Source organism: Cinclus cinclus, chromosome 10, assembly GCF_963662255.1.
Source record: "Cinclus cinclus chromosome 10, bCinCin1.1, whole genome shotgun sequence".
NCBI classification, from domain to species: Eukaryota; Metazoa; Chordata; class Aves; order Passeriformes; family Cinclidae; genus Cinclus; species Cinclus cinclus.
In genome coordinates this window covers 5,911,770-5,934,992 of record NC_085055.1, presented here as the reverse complement: position 1 = coordinate 5,934,992, position 23,223 = coordinate 5,911,770, and the positions used below count along the sequence as shown (strand labels likewise).

Below are 23,223 nucleotides of genomic sequence, written 5' to 3'. Positions count from 1 at the left end.
ATCTTTGTATTTCTTTCACATAAATATATAATGTTGAAATCTTAGAAACGGAACTGTAATAGACATGGAAACTGGAAATCAAGCCCAGACTGAGTGCTACATACTTGTGTAGCTTTTAAATCTAACAGGTAATTAAAAACTTTATAAACAGTAGGTGTAAAGGCTTTCAACATCTATTACAGCAAATAAGCTACTTAGGTTTCTTTTCAAGGATATTAGGAAGTTGAAGTACTGGAGATTATTTGCATTACCTAACAGTTTATATAGTATAACATAACATCCTCATCTCTACCTATAAAATTACAGGCTTTCTGAAAGAATAGCCTAAGATTGGTTCCACTTTAACATGAAAATACAGCAAATTCTGTATATTAAAGTCTCTGAGGTTATCAGGAAAATGTTAGACAAAGAAAAATCTTGGTATTTTCCCATTTCAAAATTAGCATAATTATTGCTTTACAGTTTCATTTCAGTTCTATGAAGAATGCAATTGCATATTGCACAGTTTAAATAAAGGCTGCTGAGTCTCACAGAAAATTATTTTAAAATACCTTCAAGAAATAGCTTCCATTTCATAAGTAGTTTTGAAAGGTGGTTGTATTACTTTTTTTTTTTTTTAATCTGCCAAGCATTTCTGCTCCTGCCCTTTTTACATACATTCACAGTTGTTCAAGGTCTGTCCAAAAAGTTCTAACAGAAATGGCAGAAACCCAAACAACAAATTCACTGCAAAAGGTGTTTTTAATAACCACCCCTGCATCTCCTACAGTCTCTCCCACTCAAACCTACTGCACAGCACACAAAAAGCCATATTAATGGTTTTATACATATATCTGTGTAAATGATCCACTTCTCCTTCCAGGAATTATAAGGCATTTAAGGCTCTCCCAGTGTCCTACACTGCAGCATAGATCAGACTCTCCTCACTTCATACTGCCCACCACAGCTGGGCAAGTCTCATAAATGATGAGGAGCTTGTTCTTTAATGTTTAAAGGAACAATGAATGATGTGAAATTGTGAAATACAGCTTTTGACAGTTAATTCTGAATAACCATTAACCCCCATTTCTACCAGCCTACCAGGACCTGAAGAGATGTCTTCTTACAGCAACAATTACATTTATTTGTTTCTTATGCATAGAAGTTCACATATGAAATGTTTACCGCTTTGTTTAAGAGGACTATAAAATATGGTATTTTGGGGGTTTTAGATCACTATGCTTGATGGTATAGGATTAATGTTTTTAAGACAGAAATGTTCAGTTCAATAGTTCAGCACTTTAGGAGTTTAACTGCTTTATTCCAGTTGTACTGCTCTGTCACACAAGCCTCTGATAATGACAAGTTCAACAATAAATATTTAACCCAGCACCAATATAGGAGAAGGCTTTACATGCAAGATGCTGTGCTCTTCCAATCTGTTTTTATTGTTATGCAGACTCCACAATACCAAAATTCTTCATCTCCTTGGTAACAACTGCAAAGTTACTATAAATGTGTTTTGCATTCATGAAACAAATGAAATGTTTCTCCAGACTAATGGACTTAAATGTTCTACAATTAATAAAACTAATAAAGCATCTTTAAAAATGTATCTAGAATAGATACTAGCAACAAGATATTAGCAACACACAACTAACTCCCACTTGAAGAGTAACCAAACTGCATTTTTTTCAGCTGGTCAGCCTTACAGGAAAGCAGACTGAATGTATTTAGAGCACTCAGCTGCTCAGGCTGGGCTCCACAGTGTCACTCCAGCCCTCCCTTCAGACTGGAGGCAAACCAAGCCACTGGTGAGCCAGGAAATCAAGGAGTGTTTTGTGCCAGTGCAAGGATTCACATCCTATTCGTAATTGAATAATTTTATTTCTTTGGAGCTCATTTTGGGTTTTAGCACCACCTTACAGGTTTATGTTACAAATTTGAGAAAATGAGGAGTACCATATGGCCAAATAAATACATTTAATTTGAGGTAATGTCCTAAAATAGCTCTGATTCACCTGAAACATAATCAAGTGGGTCTTCATTGAAGATCTTAGTTAGCTCTGGCTACTACTTTTCTTTACTTGACTCCAGCTTCACTTAAAACATTACCACCATTTGAAAATGGATTAAAACATCTTAGGAGCTTTCAACAGGGCAAGTAACGAATGAACAATTATTCTTACAGTATGTCAGTGATCCCAGCTTCAGAACTACAACAAGGAAGTTTATTCTTCATGAATAATCAAGCTCTTATTTCTGGGCTGAATCACCAGCTGTGTCAGGGACTGGTGCAATAAGGACTTAAAGTGTAGGACACCATCTAAAGAAGCAGCTACAGAATTTATTACATTCATCACTGACCTTGTAAAAATGCAGAAAGCAGGAGATGAGCATCTTTCTTACTGTAAATATGTAAATCCATAACAACAGCTAGTAAAGGCCAGAGAAGCTGCACAGCAAAGGACTCACAGGTCTGTGTCTCTCATCTATAAACACCTGCTACACTCTAGCAAAAAGATCCTTAGACACAGAAGGCTTGGTGGTTCTTAAAAATATTATTGGATGACTGCTAAGGGCTATTGAAAAAAAAAAACAAAAACAAAACACAACAACATGGAATTCCTAGGAATTGCATTAATTCCATGGCAAGCATACTTCACTGTTTTGTCCCAGCTGACTATCAGGTTTGGCTATAAACATCCTGTTCTGCTCTGTCTTTATTGATTGATCATACACATTGCTATTAAAGCAAATCAGCTCCTCATGAAATTATTAGGGAGATTTAATATGGCATTTTGCCCCATAGACCTCAAAGTGCTTTTCAAACCAACTAAAGGCAAGCAAGGTACTTAATATTCCTGTCTTGCCCAACATCATAGAAAAAAAAAATACATAAAAATTAAATGCACAGCATTTCCCCAATTTTGAGCCTTATCAAACTTACATGATTTAAGTGTGCGCATAAAAATAATTCTAAATTATGTTCACTCATTCTTTGCGTAGGAAAAGAAAATCTGAATATGCTGGTGATAATTAATATGCTATACATGGAGTGTAGTTGTGGTTTAAATAGCCTGAATGTTACACACCACTAATGTGATGTATTTGCCTATTTATACAATGCAATCATTTGATTAGCTGATTAAAGCTACACCAAGAAATCTTATGAGGTAGAGCGACTAAACCTTGCTGCATTTAATTAATGTTATATTAAAATAATTTAAAATTAATAAAATGTTTGTTTCTTAAACATGTATGAAGCCTTACTGAAAATATCTAAAATCTTAATATTTTTTAATAACCTTTAAGGGTAACATGAAGACTCTGGTGAAATTCTGCAGCACTGCAAAATTAGCCACAGAAAAGAGAAATTTGAGTCTCTGGAACTGCCCCAAGTTTGGGTTCTTCAGGACTACCACAGTAAAGTATTCCTTGCACACTCACATATTCCACTGAGAGGAACCTGTCACCAGGGGAAAAACAACTCCCTCAAGAATTGTGCTTATTTGAAGTCATCAGGAACAAGGAATTCAGCATTATCTGAATCCCTCTGATACTCATGGACAGTGCAGGTGATTCTCAAACAGATCACTAAAACTCCAGGGATCACCACTGCACACCTAAAATTTCCCCAGCTCCAAAGCACTCAGTGTTTTCATACACAAAAGCACTACACCTGGAAATTCCAAGAGTAAACAGTTTTCTAGGCTGTGCAGGAAGGTAGAACTGCATTTTCACAAGAAAAAAATCTGCCTTGTAGATAAACCTCATGGCTTTAAAATAACTGTTCTTTCAAAAAGCCTGCAGGTATTCTGCATGACAGAGAAGGCATTTTCACCCAGAGGGGAAGAAGAAACCGAAAATGGTGACCAACACAATGCTTGCAAAAGGTCAGGCCAAACCAAGGTTAACAAAGACCCAGTTCTGATATTCTATTCAGATTTCTACTGAACCAAGGTAAAGTCTGTTTACCTAAGCAACACAAGCTGCTAGAAATAAAACTACAGTTCTACCTTGCAAAATTGCACAAAGCAATTTTTGTATTTCAATGGTGACTTCCTAATAAAATGGGAAATTACAAGACCAGTGGTTATAAAACAAAGCATGGGAAAATATCTACACTGGGAACAAAATATTTAAATATATTGTTACATGTTGTATTACTTTGCAATCTGGAGTTATGTTTTATTTAGCTTACAGCTAGAAAGCATGAGACAAACTTAATCCTCTAATTCTTGTTCAAGGCTTTGGTTTCTGTTAAGCACTATTTGCATACTTTTAAGTATTTGTCTTATTTTTTTAAAAAAACAAGCATGACCGTCTGTGTAAAATCTTTATAATAAATGGTACCTCATAGGACTAAATCACATTTTAGTTGCAAAATTTACATCAAACTGGTAGGTAATACAAAAGCAAGGCAGTAAAAAAATTATATAGTGCAAATTTCATTTTCTATCCTGTACTTTTTCTACATTTAACTTTATCTACTGACAGTCTTTCTCTGATTCCTCATGCTTGTTACATGATTCTGAATTACATTTATCCTTCCTATAACCAAATTGAAGTCCCATGCCTCATTTGAGTCAGATGTACCTGTTGCAAACATTCAGTACAAACTGCTAGGAATTTTAATGTATTTTTAAGGAAGGTAAAAATCAAGCAAGATAAGAGAATTTCAGAGCAATTAAATATTTAAAGTTAAAATTACATAGCATAAATTATGTAAGTGGCAAGACTGCAGTGGTAATGACACAAGCAGTTCCAAGTAGCTCAGTACCTTAAAAATATAAAGTGATAAAGTTAAAAAAAATAATAAAAAATTGAGAAACTGTTGCAGACACCTTTTGTAGCTATGTTTCTCCAAAGCACCCCGGAAAATACTTCATTAGAACTTCTTCCATATTTTTTTCATCAGCACAGGAAGGCAAACTCTCCAAGACTCTAGGTAAAGTGATTTTAAAAGACTGAATTTCCATGGCCACAGGCTGAGTCTCACTGTTCAGTGAGTTACATTTATCGATGGCAAATTTCAGGAAACTGCTTAAAATTATTACCGTAACAAAGACCGAATTTCAGTCGTAGTAGACAGAGATGAAGAAACTTTCTTATGGCACAGAACACGGAAAATCAGTAATTCTTTGCAAGAACTCTCCTGACACATGGGTAGACTGTGGCAAATCTTCCCTCATGGCACCAGCCTGGAATAAGGCCAAAGACACTCACTGCTGACAAAGCTTTACCTTGCCCTGAAACCTGCAGTCTGACACTGAGACTTCTGAACAGCAGCTATGCACCAAGAAATCACCCCCTGCAAGCCACACACAAAACCTATTTTTCAGTCTTTGAAATGGAAAGTCACTCCCAGCCACTCCATACAGACCATGAAGGTCAATAAACCACCATCATATTTTTCATATAAAAACCCTCTTCTGGACTTCTAATGGGAATTGAGCAAAGGGTATAATAACAGCATTTGCACTTAAGATATCAAGTATCTGTAGAAATTGAATTTTTCAGGAAGATAATCACAAAGCAGATTTATTAAAGTGTGTCAGCACCACAAATGCAGGTCTCCAGGCTCCACTGCAAGATAAATTAAATGATCCAAAAGATGTCAAATTATTTTATTTTTATAGCATTGGGTACTGTAAAACGCTTTTCCTGACTAGATTCTTCCAACTTTTATCTGCCCAAACCACAAGAAAACGTCCTTGGTATTGCCTCTGTACAGCAAAACAACAGCAGTGATGAAAGGAGAAGAGAAAACCTAGAGAAAGGAATGCCATATGGTCAAATGACTTTTTCTTTCTGGTTTCCACCAAAGTTCACTTGAACTTGGTTTCAAGAACTATGAAATATTAGGGCTTGGGAAAAGAACCCCACCTACTTGAGTAAAATGTGGTTGTAACCAGAGTCTGGTTTAACATTATGTTTTAACGTGAATCTGGTCTAGTCCAAGGAACTTTGGAAAGATTTTCAACAAAACATGCAGTAGCCAGCTATTACCCAAAAAAAGTCATCATACATCTAAATTAGGTGGTTCTTTGTGCTCTGAAAATTAGGATTATTATCTGAGACGGTTCCAAAACTTAAGTATAGCATCAAACAGGGATATTGTAATTTCTATGTACTGTCAAGTACCAGAAAACTAAAATCACATTTATATTTTGTTAAAAAAATGTGGATTTTTATTAATAAGGTTTCAGGGATGTGTCACTGCTTTTTCACAGTAAGCAAGCAGATTGCAGAAAGGCTGATAATGTATTTTATTTCAGAACTGATTAGTAGAGTTCTATAATACAGACAACTCAAAGCTTCTGCAATTACTGTACAATAGAATCTAAGAAAATATCTATAACATTACATTTCAGGTTCCATCCTCCAAATTCCGATCTTTAAAAGTTAATTTTGATGCAATAAAATTGAACTTTCTGAAACAATGCACACACAGTTGTAAGGGAGAAATGTTTGTACTGCATAAATTGAGAAAACAAATTGACAAATCCAGTAAAGTGCATTCTAAAACTATTTACTCTGGTAAAGAAGACTGATGAATGCTACATATATATGTATTTCTGAGAATACTAAATAATACAGCATCTACATGAATTTTCAAAGGTGCGGACTCTAGTCAGCAGTGTGGAAAAAATTTACTTTGCAACCCAATATATTTTAATGGACTAAAACTCTTGAATCCCATAAACATGAGCTCATTTTTTCCTCAATATTAAATCTTTCTTTGTGCATTCCACCCGCCGCAGTTGTATTCTGGCCTCACTGCTATAATTGTATATAAAAATAATTGTATGGATAGGAATAGTTTCCTAAGCTCACAAGTTCACAGATACAAAATCATTTGCACATACACACACACACACACAGAGACACACACAAATTTACAAATTATAAACAGCCTGGAAGCTCCAGAACATGATTTTCATTGTCCTGGTTGTTTCATTGTCCATGGTTGGTATTTATATAAGACATTACGTAAAAACTCAGATGTGTTTAGTAACATCCTTTCTGCCACAACTGAGGGTTGTGGGTCTGAAGCTAAATACAACATTTACATTGTCTACTTTATCCTTTTCTTTAAAAAGAAGGCAATATTCTTACACTGAGATCAGTTGTTTTCATGTGAGTGGCAAGTTTCTATCCAATAAATAATGAACTTGTTGACTAGCACTGAATTTAGTGCTTCTGTTGGAAAAATGTTGTCAGAAAAAGCTCCATTCCAAGCTGGTTCTCCATTGACATATAACACCTCTGAAAATTCATCAGTCAGTTTGTGTAAACTGGAAATCCATGAGTAATAATTATCCTAAACCACTGGTTTTATAGTGATTTCCAGAGTGTCACTGAAGATGCTACATGAAAGTCTGTGCTGCTATCTTTACAAAATAGGCATGGAATTCCTTCAAAAGACTACAAATTATTTTCATGACACAGATGTGATCTGTGAAAGAAAATCTGACTGGCATTAATTACCCTCCTTCTAAATCCTATTTTAATCAATCATCACTTTATTTTATCTCGAGTTATTATCAATATTAATCAATCTACAGCTGCAGAGGTCATTGAAATTCTCCTTTGCAATGTTGATTCAGTGTTATCTCTCTTTTAGCTTTGGAACACCCTTGGCCAGTACATTTCAGAGCCTGTAGCTCATTTTAGATAAGATACCCTGCACAGCACTTTGGATACCCAGGGCTCTGTTGCCTTATGGCATCTTGAGACTTTACAGCACAATTAATGCAAGCTTTTTCTTCATTTCCCTGATAGGATGCCATAGCTCCTTAATAGCTTCCAATTACAGATTTTGTGCATAATTAAAAATTTCATATTTATGTAGCAAGACAGAGAAAATTACCTATATTGTCTTCTCCAATTTTTATGATTTCCTATTAGTTAATCTGAAAAACGTCAATCATATGGTAAAAACTAATCCAAAGTCCACCTACCTTGCTTGCCTGAGACACATCAGTTAATTTCAAACACTAAATTTCACATTCATTTTGAGGAAGATGTATTCATTCTCTGAAGTTGATATTCAGTGCACAAAGTGTGTAATTTCCTTTTGTGTATGATAGCTTTTGTTCAAAATTTAAAAAGGTGAGTGCAAAGAAGAATAAAAGATCACCCATGGAAGAAAGAGAAAACAAACATTGCTCTTTAACTGTGGTGACTTCAATAAATGATAAAAAGGGTTCCAAATGATTGTGATAAAAGCAGTGTGATAGAAGTCAAGCACAGATCATCTGACTAAGTTTTATAATCTCACAGACTGGAAGCTGAAACACATCAGAGAAACTTCTTTTTGCAGTAGAGCGAGGAGCTGGATCCAATGACTGCTGGAAGCCCTTTGTAAGTTTTGGTTTTGTGCCATCAAAGGTGCTTTACATATTCATCTGTATGCACATTCTACCTCATCACACCTCCTATTTGGCATCTGTGGAATAAAGTTCTCATTTCCTTAAAAAGAACCAAAAAACAACCAACCAATCAAAAACCCAAATAAACCCAAACCAAGCAAATGGCACATTTCTTTCATTTATGACAATGATCCATCAATTTACAAGGAGAAAAAGATTTTATGTGACTTTTTTTGCCCTCCCCCCCCAGTTCTCCAGAGCCCCAAAGAAATATTTACTTCAATTGGTTCCAAAGTACCCTCAATTCTGAGCATTCAGTTCTATTTTAGCTGTGCAGGTAACTGTTTTACAAGCTTACCTGAATATATTTTGTACATAAGATTTGTGATACTTTTGTGATGTTTGGAGTTAATTGTATTTTGACTGACAGCTGCAAATTACTGCTACTTGTTTCAAATGAAAATCTAATCATGTAAAATCTAATCATACAGCTTGATAAGCAGGCCAAATGCAACAGACAAAATACAAGAAATAAAATGCAGTGTACAAGAGAGGTTGTTTTTTTCTTTTTAATTTTAAAATAATGAATTTAAAAGCAAACATGGTATTTTGTAATTAGCATGAAAAGACATAAATTTAAAAACATCATACTGCTACAGAGCTCATGCACCCTACCATGTCAGCCTACACAATATAACATTATATTCTCTTTTCTTCATAAGTTATTATTTGCTAAACTGTGGATTTATGTTTCTGAGTTAAAACGACTAAAATACCATTCCCTTCATCCTAGTCCACCCTTGAATGAAAAAAGCAACTTGAAGTATTTTTAAGTTTTTTATGTTGCAAAGGAGCCTAAATTCCAACTTTTCTACTGAATTTCAACCTCCTTATTTTTTTTTTTTCTTTATATACGCATGACATAGAAACTTGCTAACCTTACAGGATTTCAGAAAGTATACTGGTCACTTATCCATTTCATGAGAGAAATTTTAAAACTAAAAGTTAACTAAATAAAAGCTTTTGAATATTACTAAGACTTCAAAACAGATATTCATCAAATAACTACCAGTAGTAGAAAATATCAGTAAACTAAAGGTAACTTTTCCACAAATGTTTGGACATATTTGTGGATTTCAAATTGCAGAATTAGTTGGTAATTTTGAATTTTTTAGTTAGCCAGAACTGCAAAAACTGAAATCACTTCCTTGCCTGTTACAGACACTGGTAATGTATGAAAAGTCAGGAAGATCACCTGTGTTTCTATTCTCACAAACCCACGAGCTGTTCATTAATATTAATAATAAATATTGTTTTCCCTTTCCATTCAGACACAGAACATAACAGTTTCCTAAGAGTGCTCAAAAGCCCATGTAAAAAAATCAATAGCAATAAATCAGAATTGGCTGTGCAGCTTTTTGAAAACATACAACTAAATTTAAAAGAGATCATTCTTAGGTTAAAATAAAAAAAATGGACATTTAAAATGAGAGGAAGCTAGTTCCCGATGTGATGTTTTAGGGGGTGTTTGTTTTCAGAAGTCTCCTTCCTAGTGCTGAATTACTTGTTGAAGGTAGAACATTGAGCCTTTTTGAAGCAATTATACAATAATTATCTAATCAAGACAAGGATGATGTGCTACAAAACAGAAAAGTCAGCAGCTCACCTAAAACCTCCTTTTGAAAGAAAACTTCAAGCATTTAAAGTGTTAAAATAGAAGGCTACAAAAGAGGTTTTGAAATCCCTTTCAATGCTCTGTCAGGAGACAAAGGTTGGAGCTGTGTGACCTTTAGCTGCTGAAAGAAAGCTTTTTGCAGAACCTCCAAGAAAACTATTTCTTGCATTTTGGCTTCTCCTGACATCTGAGATTATCTGCTGTAAAATTTCCTCTGTTCTGTTCAGCGAAGTCCATTCTGTGTGCACATCAAGACAGGACTAATACTATGGGAATTGTGGCTCTGTGACTCAATAAACAAAATTTAACTACGTTACAGCCACATGATTAATTAAAACCTCAGGAATAATTTGAAAAATACAGGTATTTTTCACATGTATTCAACTGGCTTGAAACTGCTTTTGAAATTCCATATTCCCTGTTTATGGTGTCCTGAAGATCTCCCTTCTAGCTCTGTTTAGCTTAGTTTTTAGCTCAGTTGTTTTTACACTGGACAATACAGCATCACCAGAATATGCCTGTGGTAAACAGATTAAGAATGCACAAACCACGTAAAACCCAGAACAGTTTAAATTTATGCTTGTGATTATTCAAACTATCACAGTCTTAAATGGACTTGGAATTATTTTCCTCACACCTGGTTTCAATGAATTCAGCAAAGGAATTCCAACTTCTTGCCAATAAATATGCCTAAGTTAAATTTTTAATTTTATTTTTTTGTCTTTCGATGACTGACATTAACCAGGTCGGGTGTTTGGGGATTTCTTTTTTCTTGTTTTCACAGGGTAAGAACTGTTACTTTGACAACACTGAAATAAAGGGGGGGGCGGCGGGGGGGAGGGGAATAAATTTATGTAACAAAAATAGTTCTGAGTTGATTTCTAAACCTGAACCCTAGAAGACATGTAAGAGTCCTCCAAGCATAACAAGGGTCCATGTTGAAAGAGAACTTCTACCCTCAAAATCTCTCAGCATGAGCACGAACTCCAGACTCTTCACTGCACCCACTGGGGCTCAGGCCAACATTTTCATCTCAGTTACTGCCTTGGCCTTCTACAGAGGTACTTTTACTCTTCCTGGGGAAAATAGCTTAAAAACACCCAAAACAAACAAAACAAAAAAAAAAAAAAAAACAACAAAAAAACCCCAAAACAAACAAAGAAAAACCAAACCAAAAAACAACACAAACAACAAAAAAAATCCCCGCACCTTCCCAGGCTTCTACCAACCTTCAGTTCTTCCCACTCTGACTTCTGTGACCTGCTCAGCACTCTATGAAATAGCTCACAATTTTACAACATAAAAGAGAGGTACATCATTTAAAAATAAACATCTTCATGGTTGCCCAAAGAACCATCAATCACAGCTCCAAGGCACACTGAGACAGAGGGAGCAGAAGTTTCTCACAGGGCATCTGAAACCTTCTCCTTCAGAGGATGTGAGGTTTAGCACTCTCAGAAAGGCTATGTTGAAATTTCTGACAAGGTTAAATATATATGGCATTACTGAAAATAGGTCACCTTTTTATTTATAACAAACAAATGGTCTGCTTTTCACTACCCCGGATTTTTTTTTGTTTTTTTTTCCAACAAGGAGCTGCAAAATAAAGAGTAGATTGTGCTGCACCAGATTTTGATTCTCTTTCTATGACGTGCAGAACTAAAGCCCATGGTTGCAGCTGTTCTTGACCAAACAACAGTGCATAGACTTAAGTCACATTTCAGTTTATATTAATTTCTTATAAATTCTGATTTAAAGGTGCTTTCTTTCTTTCTGGTTATTTGGCCATACACCTAATTTTTGCACGTGCATTTCTTTCCCACAGCCAGTTTGTGTAGTGTAGCTTATACCTACTGAGTCAATTTAATTTCATTCAGCAACACAGTTAATAAGAGAAACATCAAGAAAAACTTTTCATTTATTTCTGTTTATGTAGAAACTTTAAAATATCCAGCAACTAAAATCTATCTTCTTTTGTAAGAAGTAAAAGTTTACTTTTAAACTCTCTACATTAAAGGTTTTTCTGTTTCTAAGAAAGCATCTTTCTATTATCATGAAAAAGCTCTGAAGGGAAATAATCAAGATGAAATTATACAAAGGAATATTTAGACAGAAGTGAAGTTAATTCTTCTACTACTGTAGTCTGGCTAAAGGGTCTGGAAGGAAAAAACAATTCCCTTACATAGTACAGCTCATTATATGAGACAATATTAACTAGACTGGACAAGAGAAAACTTGAAACAAACCCCATTTCTGCAGCAGAAAAGGAATTATTTCCCTACTCCAGTACTACACTTAAAGGTAATAAAAATGTTTAGATTGGTTCAGTTTCATTCACAATGGCTATCAAAGTAGACATTTACATTTCAAAACAAGAAAACCTTTCTGAAAATATACATCATTTACCTCTATTAGAAATCCATGTAAATACAGGGAAGGACATGAAGCAGAAAGCTTGAGTTATCAGGAACAAAGGAATTGTACCAAATCTCCAATAAGATCACAGCTGGAAAACTGGTTCATTATTACATTATGTCTTGCTAACAAACTCTTTTCTCCACATTTAACAGAAATAGTATTTTCCTAACATCAACATATGTAAGTAGGTAAAATTACTTATTCTCCAAATCAGCCTTTATGTATTAGAATTATTTAATTTGGAAGGAGAGTGAAGAACATGTGTATCAGTGGACAAAGCAGCATTTTATCAAAAGGAAAAAGTGGTTAGAAGATGCAAAAGAACCTCCTGCAAATCAAAGCCACCATTAAATGAAACTTTTCACATTGGAGAAGCAGCATCTTAATTAATTTAATGGAGCTGGCAATGGAGTATTGCCAATTATATTAACAGCACCATTCTAACATAGTCAGGAATTCCTGAGAGAGAAGTTCACAGCGTAAACTTCTGATTCTCAAGAGATTTTCCTTTGCTCTCAATACAAATGTAAAAAGTAACACCAGCAATCAAATCTAACACTAAAAGTGATAATAGGTAAAGACTGAAAGCTCTTGGGGAAGCAGTAATCCTGTGTTATAGGGCATAGAACAATCAATTCAAATAATCACGTAAACATGTTTTTTATTATTTACAGCTACTGATATATGGCACTAGGAGATCCACTATTAATGCTGGATTAATAAAATAAAAAAATTAAAAATGAGAAACACAAATAAGGTGGAAGAAGAGAATCAATGCTGACATTAATATAAGATTTTAAAAATATCAAGAAATAATGATAGTAACATCTATGCAGAAGTTTATCTTTGGTTCTACTTCAAAAAGAAAGAAGAGCTTTCTGTCAATAACACCACTTTTAAATGTAGAGATGTTTTATGCCTTTTACTCCATTAGTGGAAACAAATACTGATAAATAGCATGGAACAATACTTGGCACAGCCATTTTTAATGATCAACTCATTCATCAATAGCTTTAAATCACTCTTTTCCTTGGGAGACAGGAGCAGCAAGTTTTGTTGGGCTCAGCAGTAACAGCACCCCTGGAGTCTGATGGTTACACAATCACTTAAAGGACAACAGCAATGAATTTATGTTTCATGATAACTTTTCTTCCTTTGTGACATGTCCATTATAGAAAAAAAGTCATTACTGGCTTTATTTACAGAGAATGAATCCCAGCCTCAAACAAACCAAATTTACCAATGACACTCTGCCAACAAATGGTGATTCACCAACTGAGCAAGCCAATTAACCATCATTTTCCATACAAAATAACAGTAGACAAAAATATAACTTGGCAGTACTTCCCTCTTGTTAATGTGGACACTAATTAGTTATACAAAAAATATTTGAACTAAATATGTCAAGGTCTCAGAACTGTTTGAGTTCCTCTTTGCTTTATTAATCCAAATATTTAAATTCGCTTCTTCGTTGAATTTGGTGTTTCAGCCAGAATCCCAGAGACAGGCATATAAAATTATTATTTGCAGACTGCTTATGCAGGTCCCTTTTGAAACCTGCAATTAATATGAAGATATAATCCCTTTATACAAAACATTCTTTAAGAAACATGGTCTCTGTTAATTAACCAAGCACTTATTCTATTCTCTGATTGCCAGACCTCACATAGCAGACAAGTTATTAAGTTTCCCGATTTTTTTTTCATTGTTGAGTTTAGAATATCCATACAAACAACATTTCAGCTAAAACTTCTTCCCTACTTTTCCCAGAAATTAAGGGGAAAAAATATTGTGGAAGCTACAGTGATTAGCAACTGTCCAAAACTGTATTTAAGGGAAAAAAAAAAAAAAAATAGCTCAGAAAGCAAACACTGCTGTGTGCATTGGCTCATCTTAGTTTGCTATTTCTCCACAGTTCTTTTTAAATTATGTCCCTTACAGCCTCCACAGAGTGCTCTGCATTTAGTGTGATTACTACTCAAGTTCTCTTTCACAGGACAAACTACAGTTTTTCGTTGTTATTCCTAGAATTCTAACACTTATACTCTGTAGGCTTTTCTAATATGTATTAATTTTCCCTAGGAATACATTCTCCCTTTCACACATAACTTCAGCACTACAGTGAGCACTGAATAAAACCCAAATAATGGTGAGATTTCAGTCTCCCTTATCTCCAAACAATGTTACAACACTGTTTAGCAGCAGAAGGAAAACTAATGCATGGCAGTTTCTTTTGTGTGGTCTAAAAACGGAATTAAATTATGGATTCTACCACTGAATGCAAGGGCACAGTGCAGGATCTTCCATGTATTCACAAATTATGGAAAAGTTCTATCTTACTAAACAAGACAGGCTAATCTACCTTTTCATTTTCATATGAACTGATATCATTAATTCTAAATTCCTGCTCCACCTTCTTTTCTGTTCTAAGCTATATTCGGAGCTCACACAAATTAAAATTATCCTTTTCTTTCATTGGTATTTTTAAGCTCTTTGCAACCTGCACCTGCAAGAATCTCATGTGAACACACAATTTCCTCAAGATGAGATGAGCTCCAAAAAGTCACATTTCACCCCATTTTCACTGTCATAACTTACAGGTAATCTGTAATTACACTGTCTTCCTGGCAAGTACTGGAAGTAATATCCATATATTTTATAAGCAGATCAGTCTTCCAGAGAAAATCTTCTGGACACATGGCAAATTGTGAGTACCCATGGGAACAAACAAGGATCTGTGCTGGGCTGTTCCATCACTGCCAGTACATCTGACAAGAATTCAGAAATCTAGCCAGCATTTGGAAGCAATAATTCCCAGAAATCTTTTTAATGTCACAAACTGTATGACAGTTATATTAATTATAAATAATAATAACCTACAGAAAGGAAAGCCATACAGATAAAATGCTCACAGGCATTTCATCCCTTACTTTTTAAACGGGGCTTTAGGATAAACATGCAGAAGGGATGCACTCTCAAAATTAAAGAATCAGAAGAGAGATGGAAGGTGTTTACTGGGACTTAAAAATAACCCAAACTACGTCCTAGTAACATTTTATTAATTTCAGGTGAAAGGGAAGGCTGCTAAGAGGGGCTCTTTCCATACTGCTGAACAGAACACAACTGCTATTACAAGAATTACAAAATATTATTTAACACCACAGAAATAAAGCAGTCTGATTCCTTTTCAAAACAGAAGGCATGAATTTAACACTCATACTAATATGGAATTTATTAGGATGAAAGAATAATAATAAAGTCTTAATAAAGTGATAAATAGATACTAAAGAGACTGCTGCAAACCTCTAGACAATTTAGTTTTCAGATCACTGCCATGGATTGTGTCGTGGAGTTAAAGAAATAAAATGAGAAAAAAACAAATAGCTCAAGCACCTAATGTATTAAACTTACTCCTTTAAATGGAAAATACTTGTTTTAATGGAGCTAGAGCTGCCAACACGACTAGATTAGCAAAAGGCAAGCAACTTTTCAGGACAGTATTTCTTGCAAATACTATAGTAAAAACTGATAACAAAATTTGAATTGACATATCTGTAACACCTTCAGACTATAAATAATTTTCCACAAATGGAAGGTTTTTTTTCTCTGAAACGATGCTGCATCACATTTTTCATTATATTTATACAGAATAAATCAGATTTTTTCCATGAGGAAATTACCACGTAAACACTGAACAGAAGAAATGGTTAAGACATTGCTAAGAAGAAATTTACTGGTATCATTTTACTAACTTAGTTGAAAAATTGCCAAGCCAGATCAGTCTTAACCTGCATTTAATCCAAGATGCAGCTTTAAGGACTGTTTATTACCAAATGCTTCAAAGGCAAGTCAAAGGAACATCAAAATAAGTATTCATTTGGCAAACGTACAGGAAAAATACATCTAAAAAGCATAATTTATAACAGTGAAATTGAATTCAATTTTATGCATATCACTTCAAACTGGTTTTATAATTCAGAATGTGCCTTACATTACTGTCCATTAATGTAAAATACTGATAAATTCAGAAACCTCAGGAACAGAAATAGTGTCATTAGTTTAAGGCCTATGTGCCCTTACACCCATGGAATATTCTGGCTCCAGATGAGCTGCACAGGCATCACTGAGCACTGACCCTGACACGCTCACCTTAGACAGTGTTTATTATGGTAGGAGTAACACTCCTGTGTTACTGTGTGTCATGTTACATCTGGTAAATATACAGGCCTAAATGCAAATTGAGAAACAGTCTGGAAATACTTGATTGGGATAAGAAAAATGTGCTTTGTGCTGAGGAATAACAAATATGTTACTTTAAAGCTGCCAAAACGTAAAAAAAGGTGGAGGGCATGCAAGTGTGGTCAGACTTCATCTAACAAACAGGTGAAACAAGTTATCCCTTCCAACCTCTTAATCTATTATTTTCTAAAATAAAATGTAACCTGTTTATTTTGAAAAAAAAAAAAAGACAAAAAAGAAGTTCACGTGTATTTGTGAGGTTAAAATTCCTAAAAAAATAACCATGTATTGCTGTCTAATGTCAACTGATCTTAAGCAGGTTAACCATGTAACTGCATAAACCACATGCAAAACCAAATATTTCATTTCTAACCTCTGCTGCCAGCTGCTGAAGAGAAGGGGATGCAATGGGGTGTAGAGTTGAGTTGCCTGTGACTGGATTATGGAGGCTAACATAGGCCACAACATTTCTTTGAAGAACGCTCCTGTGATCCTACAACACAAGCAGAAAAAATGGTTGCTATATGCATCATTATAATTAAGGCTAGTTTTGTTCTTTTGGCTGCTTCTAGGGGAAAACTGCACCTTGCATTTCCATCCTCTCATTCCCCAAGTATTAGTTAACTACTGCTTCTTACAATATGCTCTTGTGAACTTCAAAGGATATCTTAGTGCTATTTCTCTATACAGCAGAAGTTATAATTCCATTTCACACATCATCTAAAGAAAATGCAAACAGGTCTGGGAGGAATTAAAAATTACTACACTTGTAAGGCCAGAAATGAAAACACTACACACTGTGAAACAACATCATGGCCTTTTAAACTTATGCCTGACAGAAGACAAACTTCAAAAGCAATCATTATCAACACTTAAATAGACTCAAATATTTAGAGACCAAATTCAGATTTGAATTGCATAACTTTCCCAGTGTTTTCATTTTATTATTTTTTAGACTATAAAAATAGCACGTACAAACTGTTTCAATTATTATCTCTTTTTTTAAAGGATCCCCTTTGCCTTCTCAGTAATGAGTTCCTCTTTGCATGAAGTGGCTCTTTATATTGAACAGAAGGGGTGGAACGCAATTACATCTGATGCAAAGCTGACTTGAAGTGGAACTAAACAAATTTTGCTTCCAGCCTGGATCTTTCCAATTTGATTTTTTTCACCCCCTCTTGTTTCTGAAGAATAATCATGTTGGAAGTATGAAACTTCAATGAAGGCTGTCTGCTTCTTATGCACGGTGAAAAGCAATTAACTCTTTATTTTTTCTACTGTTTTAATTCACTGAACCATTATAGCTGGAAAAACAGCCATGAAACTCTCTGCCTAAAGGAGTAGCAACTCCTTTAATTTATGACCTGAAGTCTACTTTAGCCATGTATGATCATCAATATTTTTTGAGGTATTTTCTTTCAACCAGCTGATTCCCACTCTGTTGATAGTAAGAGCCCAAGGAATTGTCTGTATGCAACTCCTTAGCACAAATCTGTGAGAAGTGAATCAACACTAGCCATGGAGACACTGCAAGGTTTATTTAATTATTGTAAACCACAGCATGGCTCTCTTCTTTCTCTCTTGATTCACTTCTGCCCACACTAAGCCTACCAATGAAAAATTATTAAATATTAAACCCTCCAGAACTGAAAAAAAACCACCCTCTCTAAGCTCCTTCTGTACCTATGTTTTTTGAGATTTTCTTCCCTCTGTCAAACCCTGGCAATGCCCTTTTACAATGCTGTGCTGAATTAGAGAGGGAAATCAGCTCCCAAAGGTGCTGTACATGCAACCTCCACAGCCATGGCAACATCCTGCCACCTCATTATCCCCAGGAACGGCCTCAGTGGATGTTTTCCCTGGATTTACTGAATGAACACAGACAGACCTCAGAGACCACTTAATGAGCCCCAACTTCCACGTGGTAATTTCATTTTGTTTCCACACTTTGAGCAGAAGGAGTCGTCACTGCAGTGAGTGCTCCCAGAGCAGTTTTACCTCAGCCCACTCGTAGGAGCCGACGTTCCCCAGGGCTGTTCCTCCCCAGGAGCAGAAGAGCAGGGTCCTGTCAGGTCTCCAGCCCCTCTGCACCTTTGCCATCAGGGCTTGGAGCAGGGCTGTGATGACAGCAGTGCTGCTGGCCCAGCCTTGCCCACCATAACCCTTCACACTGCTGTGATGGCTACCAATGATGACGTATCTGTCTGAAATGAGGAATAAACAAAACAAACAAAAAACAAACTTTTTTTTTTTTTTGTGGATACTCACATTAAAAGAATTCCAAGCAACCCTGAAAATGAACTGTATTAGTGGTGTGCAATGTCATTGATGCAACACAAAGCTGCCAATAAAAATGTATATGGTGACATGCAAGACAATCATACAACGATACATAAAACTGTGAGTAATACTTAAAAATGAACTACTAAATAAATGTATGTATACAGTTTCCTAAATTAATCCCCATGCCCTCTCCTTTTTTGTTTACTTATTGCTCTCCTTAAAGATCTGATATAGACCATTTTTACAGCCAGGACTAGGACATATAGATAAGCATGCTCACAGTAGAATGTTATTAAAAAAAAAAATAAGCAGGAAACAATCTTCAATACATATCAGCATAAAAAAATTTTAAAAAGGTGTGGCAGTACAATGGAAAACAAAAAACCACACAAAGTATTAGTACTCCCTCACCTGGAAGACTGTGTTCAGTGTTCACCACCCTATCTCAAAAAAGACATGGCAGAAACAGCAGTGAGGCAGCTGGCAAGCAGATTAGAGATCAGGATTTAGCCTTCCATGGAAGGAGACATTAAAATACCTGGACAGCAGGTTTAGAGAGGAGACATGACAGAAGGATAGAGATAATGAATGATATAGAAATGGTAAGTCACACCTAGCAGCTGTGTTAAGCTGTGTTAATGCTGGAAGAAAGCATTTTATAGAATGAAAGCTAGAAGTTTAAACCTGAAATAAAGAATATGCCTACGGTTACTTAAAAAAAAACAAAAAAAACCCCAAAAAAACCCAAAACTAAACCCAAAACAAACAAACAAACAAACAAACACATTTTTTTCCCAGAGAAATAAAATTAAGTCTTCATCTCTCAAGACATTATATATAGACCAAATACCATTCACAAGGGGAAAAAAAAAAAAAACCTCTTATTTTACTCCAGAACCAATGATGTCTTATGAAATAACATGACTGACTGGTGTGACTGAGGCCTGTCAAGAAATTGAAGCAGAGTTATTCTGAACGAGCTATTAACCTCTTGTGTGAGATGAATTCACAACCCTCTTTGAAGGATTGTTTACTGGTTTTGCTCTGATATTTTGTAAAGTCTCCTTCTGGCCCAGAGCTGGACTTTTAAAGGTGATCTTTCCCTATTTCAGGATATCAACTAACAACAGAAGAACAGTTACCAACAGTGAAGAAGAGTGATGCCAGACCCCCAACAATCCCTGGATGTCATTTAGGTTCCAAACAGTGCAGAAGTTTTCTTTTTCTTTTTTTAACCAAGTGAACTCATTCACTTGCTGTCAGTTGATCACAATGCAGCAACAGATAGCTGCCCACACTTTGCATTTGCTTTTAAAATTAAAATATCTACTCAGTATGTTTTGCAGTGACTGCTGCCTGGAAACAATATTAATGGAACACTTTGATTATAAAAGCATTCTCTCTCAACTTAGAGTTTTACCAGGATTTTTCAACAAAATATTTGAACACGTTGTTTAATAAGGAATCAAAAATGCTTTACAAAGAAAGGATGTGTTATGTACCTAAAAAACAATACTTTCAATCAACTGCCTGGGGGGTGTGTAGGGATGGAAATGAGAATTTCTTTCTAAAAAAGACATGCAAAGTGTCAATCTAGACTTACATAATAATTTAATGTAACAAAACGAAATCTAAATCCCATAATTTTTCAACTTGTGCGTTGAAAGGTTTAATTATAGGTTGCACTGACAATGAAAAAACATATGATCTTCAACTCATTTAATGACAGGACTCAGGAACCAAAATGAATGGCCTTACATGCCTCTAGGTCATTAAAGGAAGTGCCACTGACACAGGGGGATCAGACAGGATCAAAGCTTGCCCGTATAATAATTTCTGTTTAGCCTTCTGTTTAACAGACTACATGAGAGGAGAGAGGCCATATTAAAATAATACAGGATATTTTGATGAAGAAGGAAGCATCAACTTACTGCTGGAGATGCCAGCTGAATGAGCAGGGGAAAACATAACAGCTGGTGCCTCCTTTGAAATTCTTCATCTTTGCACATCTCTCCCTCAAATAGAGGCAATACCCTAAAGCAAATGACTACAGTAAAAGCATAGGAGAAAGGATGGTCACACTTGCAGAGGCAGCAGCTCTCCTTTCTCAGAATCACATTGCAAAAAAAGGAAAAAAAGAGAAAGAACTAGAGATAGGGAAAAAATATCCATCAGATACTCTTGAAGGTGAAAAGACAGGATAGCGTTCAGGGTACTGATGGGCTGGACAACAGGGATTTATCATTAAAAAGAGTCTCTTTATCCTGTCTTTTCTTGTTATACATCCCATCTTCACCCATATCCAATAGAGCTATAAAATCACTGTTACGTTTTTTTGGGTATTCAAATGCTACCAACTATCACATTTCATCTACTCCTAAATATTTTAATATCTTAGTTACACTTCAGATGCTCGTTCTTACTCCTCAGATCAAATGCCAGCTAAGGTCACCATTACAGAGATGTGCTTGTCTGTATGTGTGTGTTAGGTGTCTTTAAGCAAAAGGAAATAAATTCCACCTTGGTGACATTCCGCAGTCGTTCATTAAGCACTAAAGATAAATTCTGCCTTCTTTCTGCACTTCTGTGAATATAAAGGTGAATGTTTCATGTGTATGAAATGAGCAAAACCCCGTGAAAATAACAGAGAATCAATGCCATGAAAATATCAAGATTCAAAGCAGCTGAGGAATAATGACTGTCATGTCAACCAGGAAGAGTGGAGAAAGGAACCAAGGTCCAACATTGATTCTGTACAAAATACTACAGTGCATTAGACTTTTAACTTCTGCCTATACTACAAGACAGTTGTTATGGCCCTTGTTGAGCCAGACATCCGTGGGACAAAGTGGGACATCTGGGTACTGCTGACTTCATTTATTTATATATCCTTAGATTCCTAACATTCAGCATATATTGGCAAACCTCCCAAAAAAAAAAAAAAAAAAAAAAACAACAAAACAGCTTCTGATTAAAAATGTAATAATAAGATGAAAGGTTCAAGTATAGAGAAGATAGAGGATTTGTTAAACAGAAATTGAACCACACTTTTTATTATTTTTCTTGCCTCTGTTTCAGAATTCAGAAGACAGAATGTCTAAACATGGCAGTTTCTGCTTTTCCAACTCCATGACAGCTACTTGCAAAACATTAATAACAGGAGACTGGTAACTTCAAATTCATGAAGGAAATTAAATTCTTCAAAGAAATTAAATTCACTGTGCTAATTGCTTCCTCTGTTGCTTTAAACAAACGAAAAGTCTGGTGAGAAGTATAAAGCTCTGCATGCACAAAACTGAGTCGTTATTTCACCAACAGGAATAAAATTTTCTCCACCTCCTTCATTCCATTACTTAAAATATGAAATGACTGGCCCATCTCCTAAGGGACTGTAAATAAATTTCCATCCTTTCTCCATAAGCTAATAAAAAAGTATTAAGGCAAGCATGATGATGTTTTGATGATCATCTGCACACTAGGAATTGTCTGCACTGTTTAAGTAACAGGCAACAGCATTCGTTCACATCGCAGAAATCCTTCACCTTTTAGGTAAATTCACTAACAAAATAATCTCAAAATGATCTTATTATATCCTGATTATGACATTATTTATGTACAGCATCAAAGGGCAGAGGGGGTTTGTGCTTTATGTCCCAGTTGCACTGTCATTAGAGTCCTATTGTTCAATCATCAGACAAAGAGAACAGTAATTATTATTCACAGAATTGTATAAAACTAGTTTAAGGCACGATTGAGAAACAAAATAAGGCTGCAGCAAGTGTTAAAACCATATTAAAATTAAAACCATAACACAGTTACTTGGTAAAAACTACTGAGACTCTCTGTGGCTCATGTGCAACACCTGCTGCTTGTGTAAAAATATGGTTTTTGTAACTACAAAATGCCCTTCAGCTCATTCTCTGTTTAACCCTCATATTCTGTCTTGTCATAAATCACAAACCGAGTACAAAAAAGTCTTTTTCTTTCCTCTGTATTAGTGAATTATGTGGTAAAATAGGATCCTGATCTCAGTTATGACTCCCAGCCATCATAAAACAAGTAATCAATACAAACGCCAAAGGGATACTTACCAGGAAATACAGCTCCTTTTAGATATCCAATGACATTAGAAATTGTCTTGTAAGTTGTGACAGACTGAATGTTTAGACTAATCATTTTTTTGCCTGTTAAATGATGAAAAAACAAGAGAATGTCAAACTTATTCACCCTGCCAAGAAATGCACAGGACAA

General features: G+C 35.3%; 1 protein-coding gene across 1 annotated transcript in view; it reads right to left on the bottom strand.

Annotated features, from left to right (window-relative positions):
* NAALADL2 (N-acetylated alpha-linked acidic dipeptidase like 2) overlaps positions 1–23,223 on the bottom strand; it is a 222,386-nt gene that overhangs the window by 70,443 nt on the left and 128,720 nt on the right. The window contains exons 6-8 of the mRNA XM_062499175.1: positions 23,064–23,156; positions 18,688–18,893; positions 17,063–17,182 (exon numbers count right to left, since the gene is read on the bottom strand). Of these exons, the coding sequence (XP_062355159.1) occupies positions 17,063–17,182; positions 18,688–18,893; positions 23,064–23,156 (419 nt within the window). The remainder of the gene's footprint in view (positions 1–17,062; positions 17,183–18,687; positions 18,894–23,063; positions 23,157–23,223) is intronic.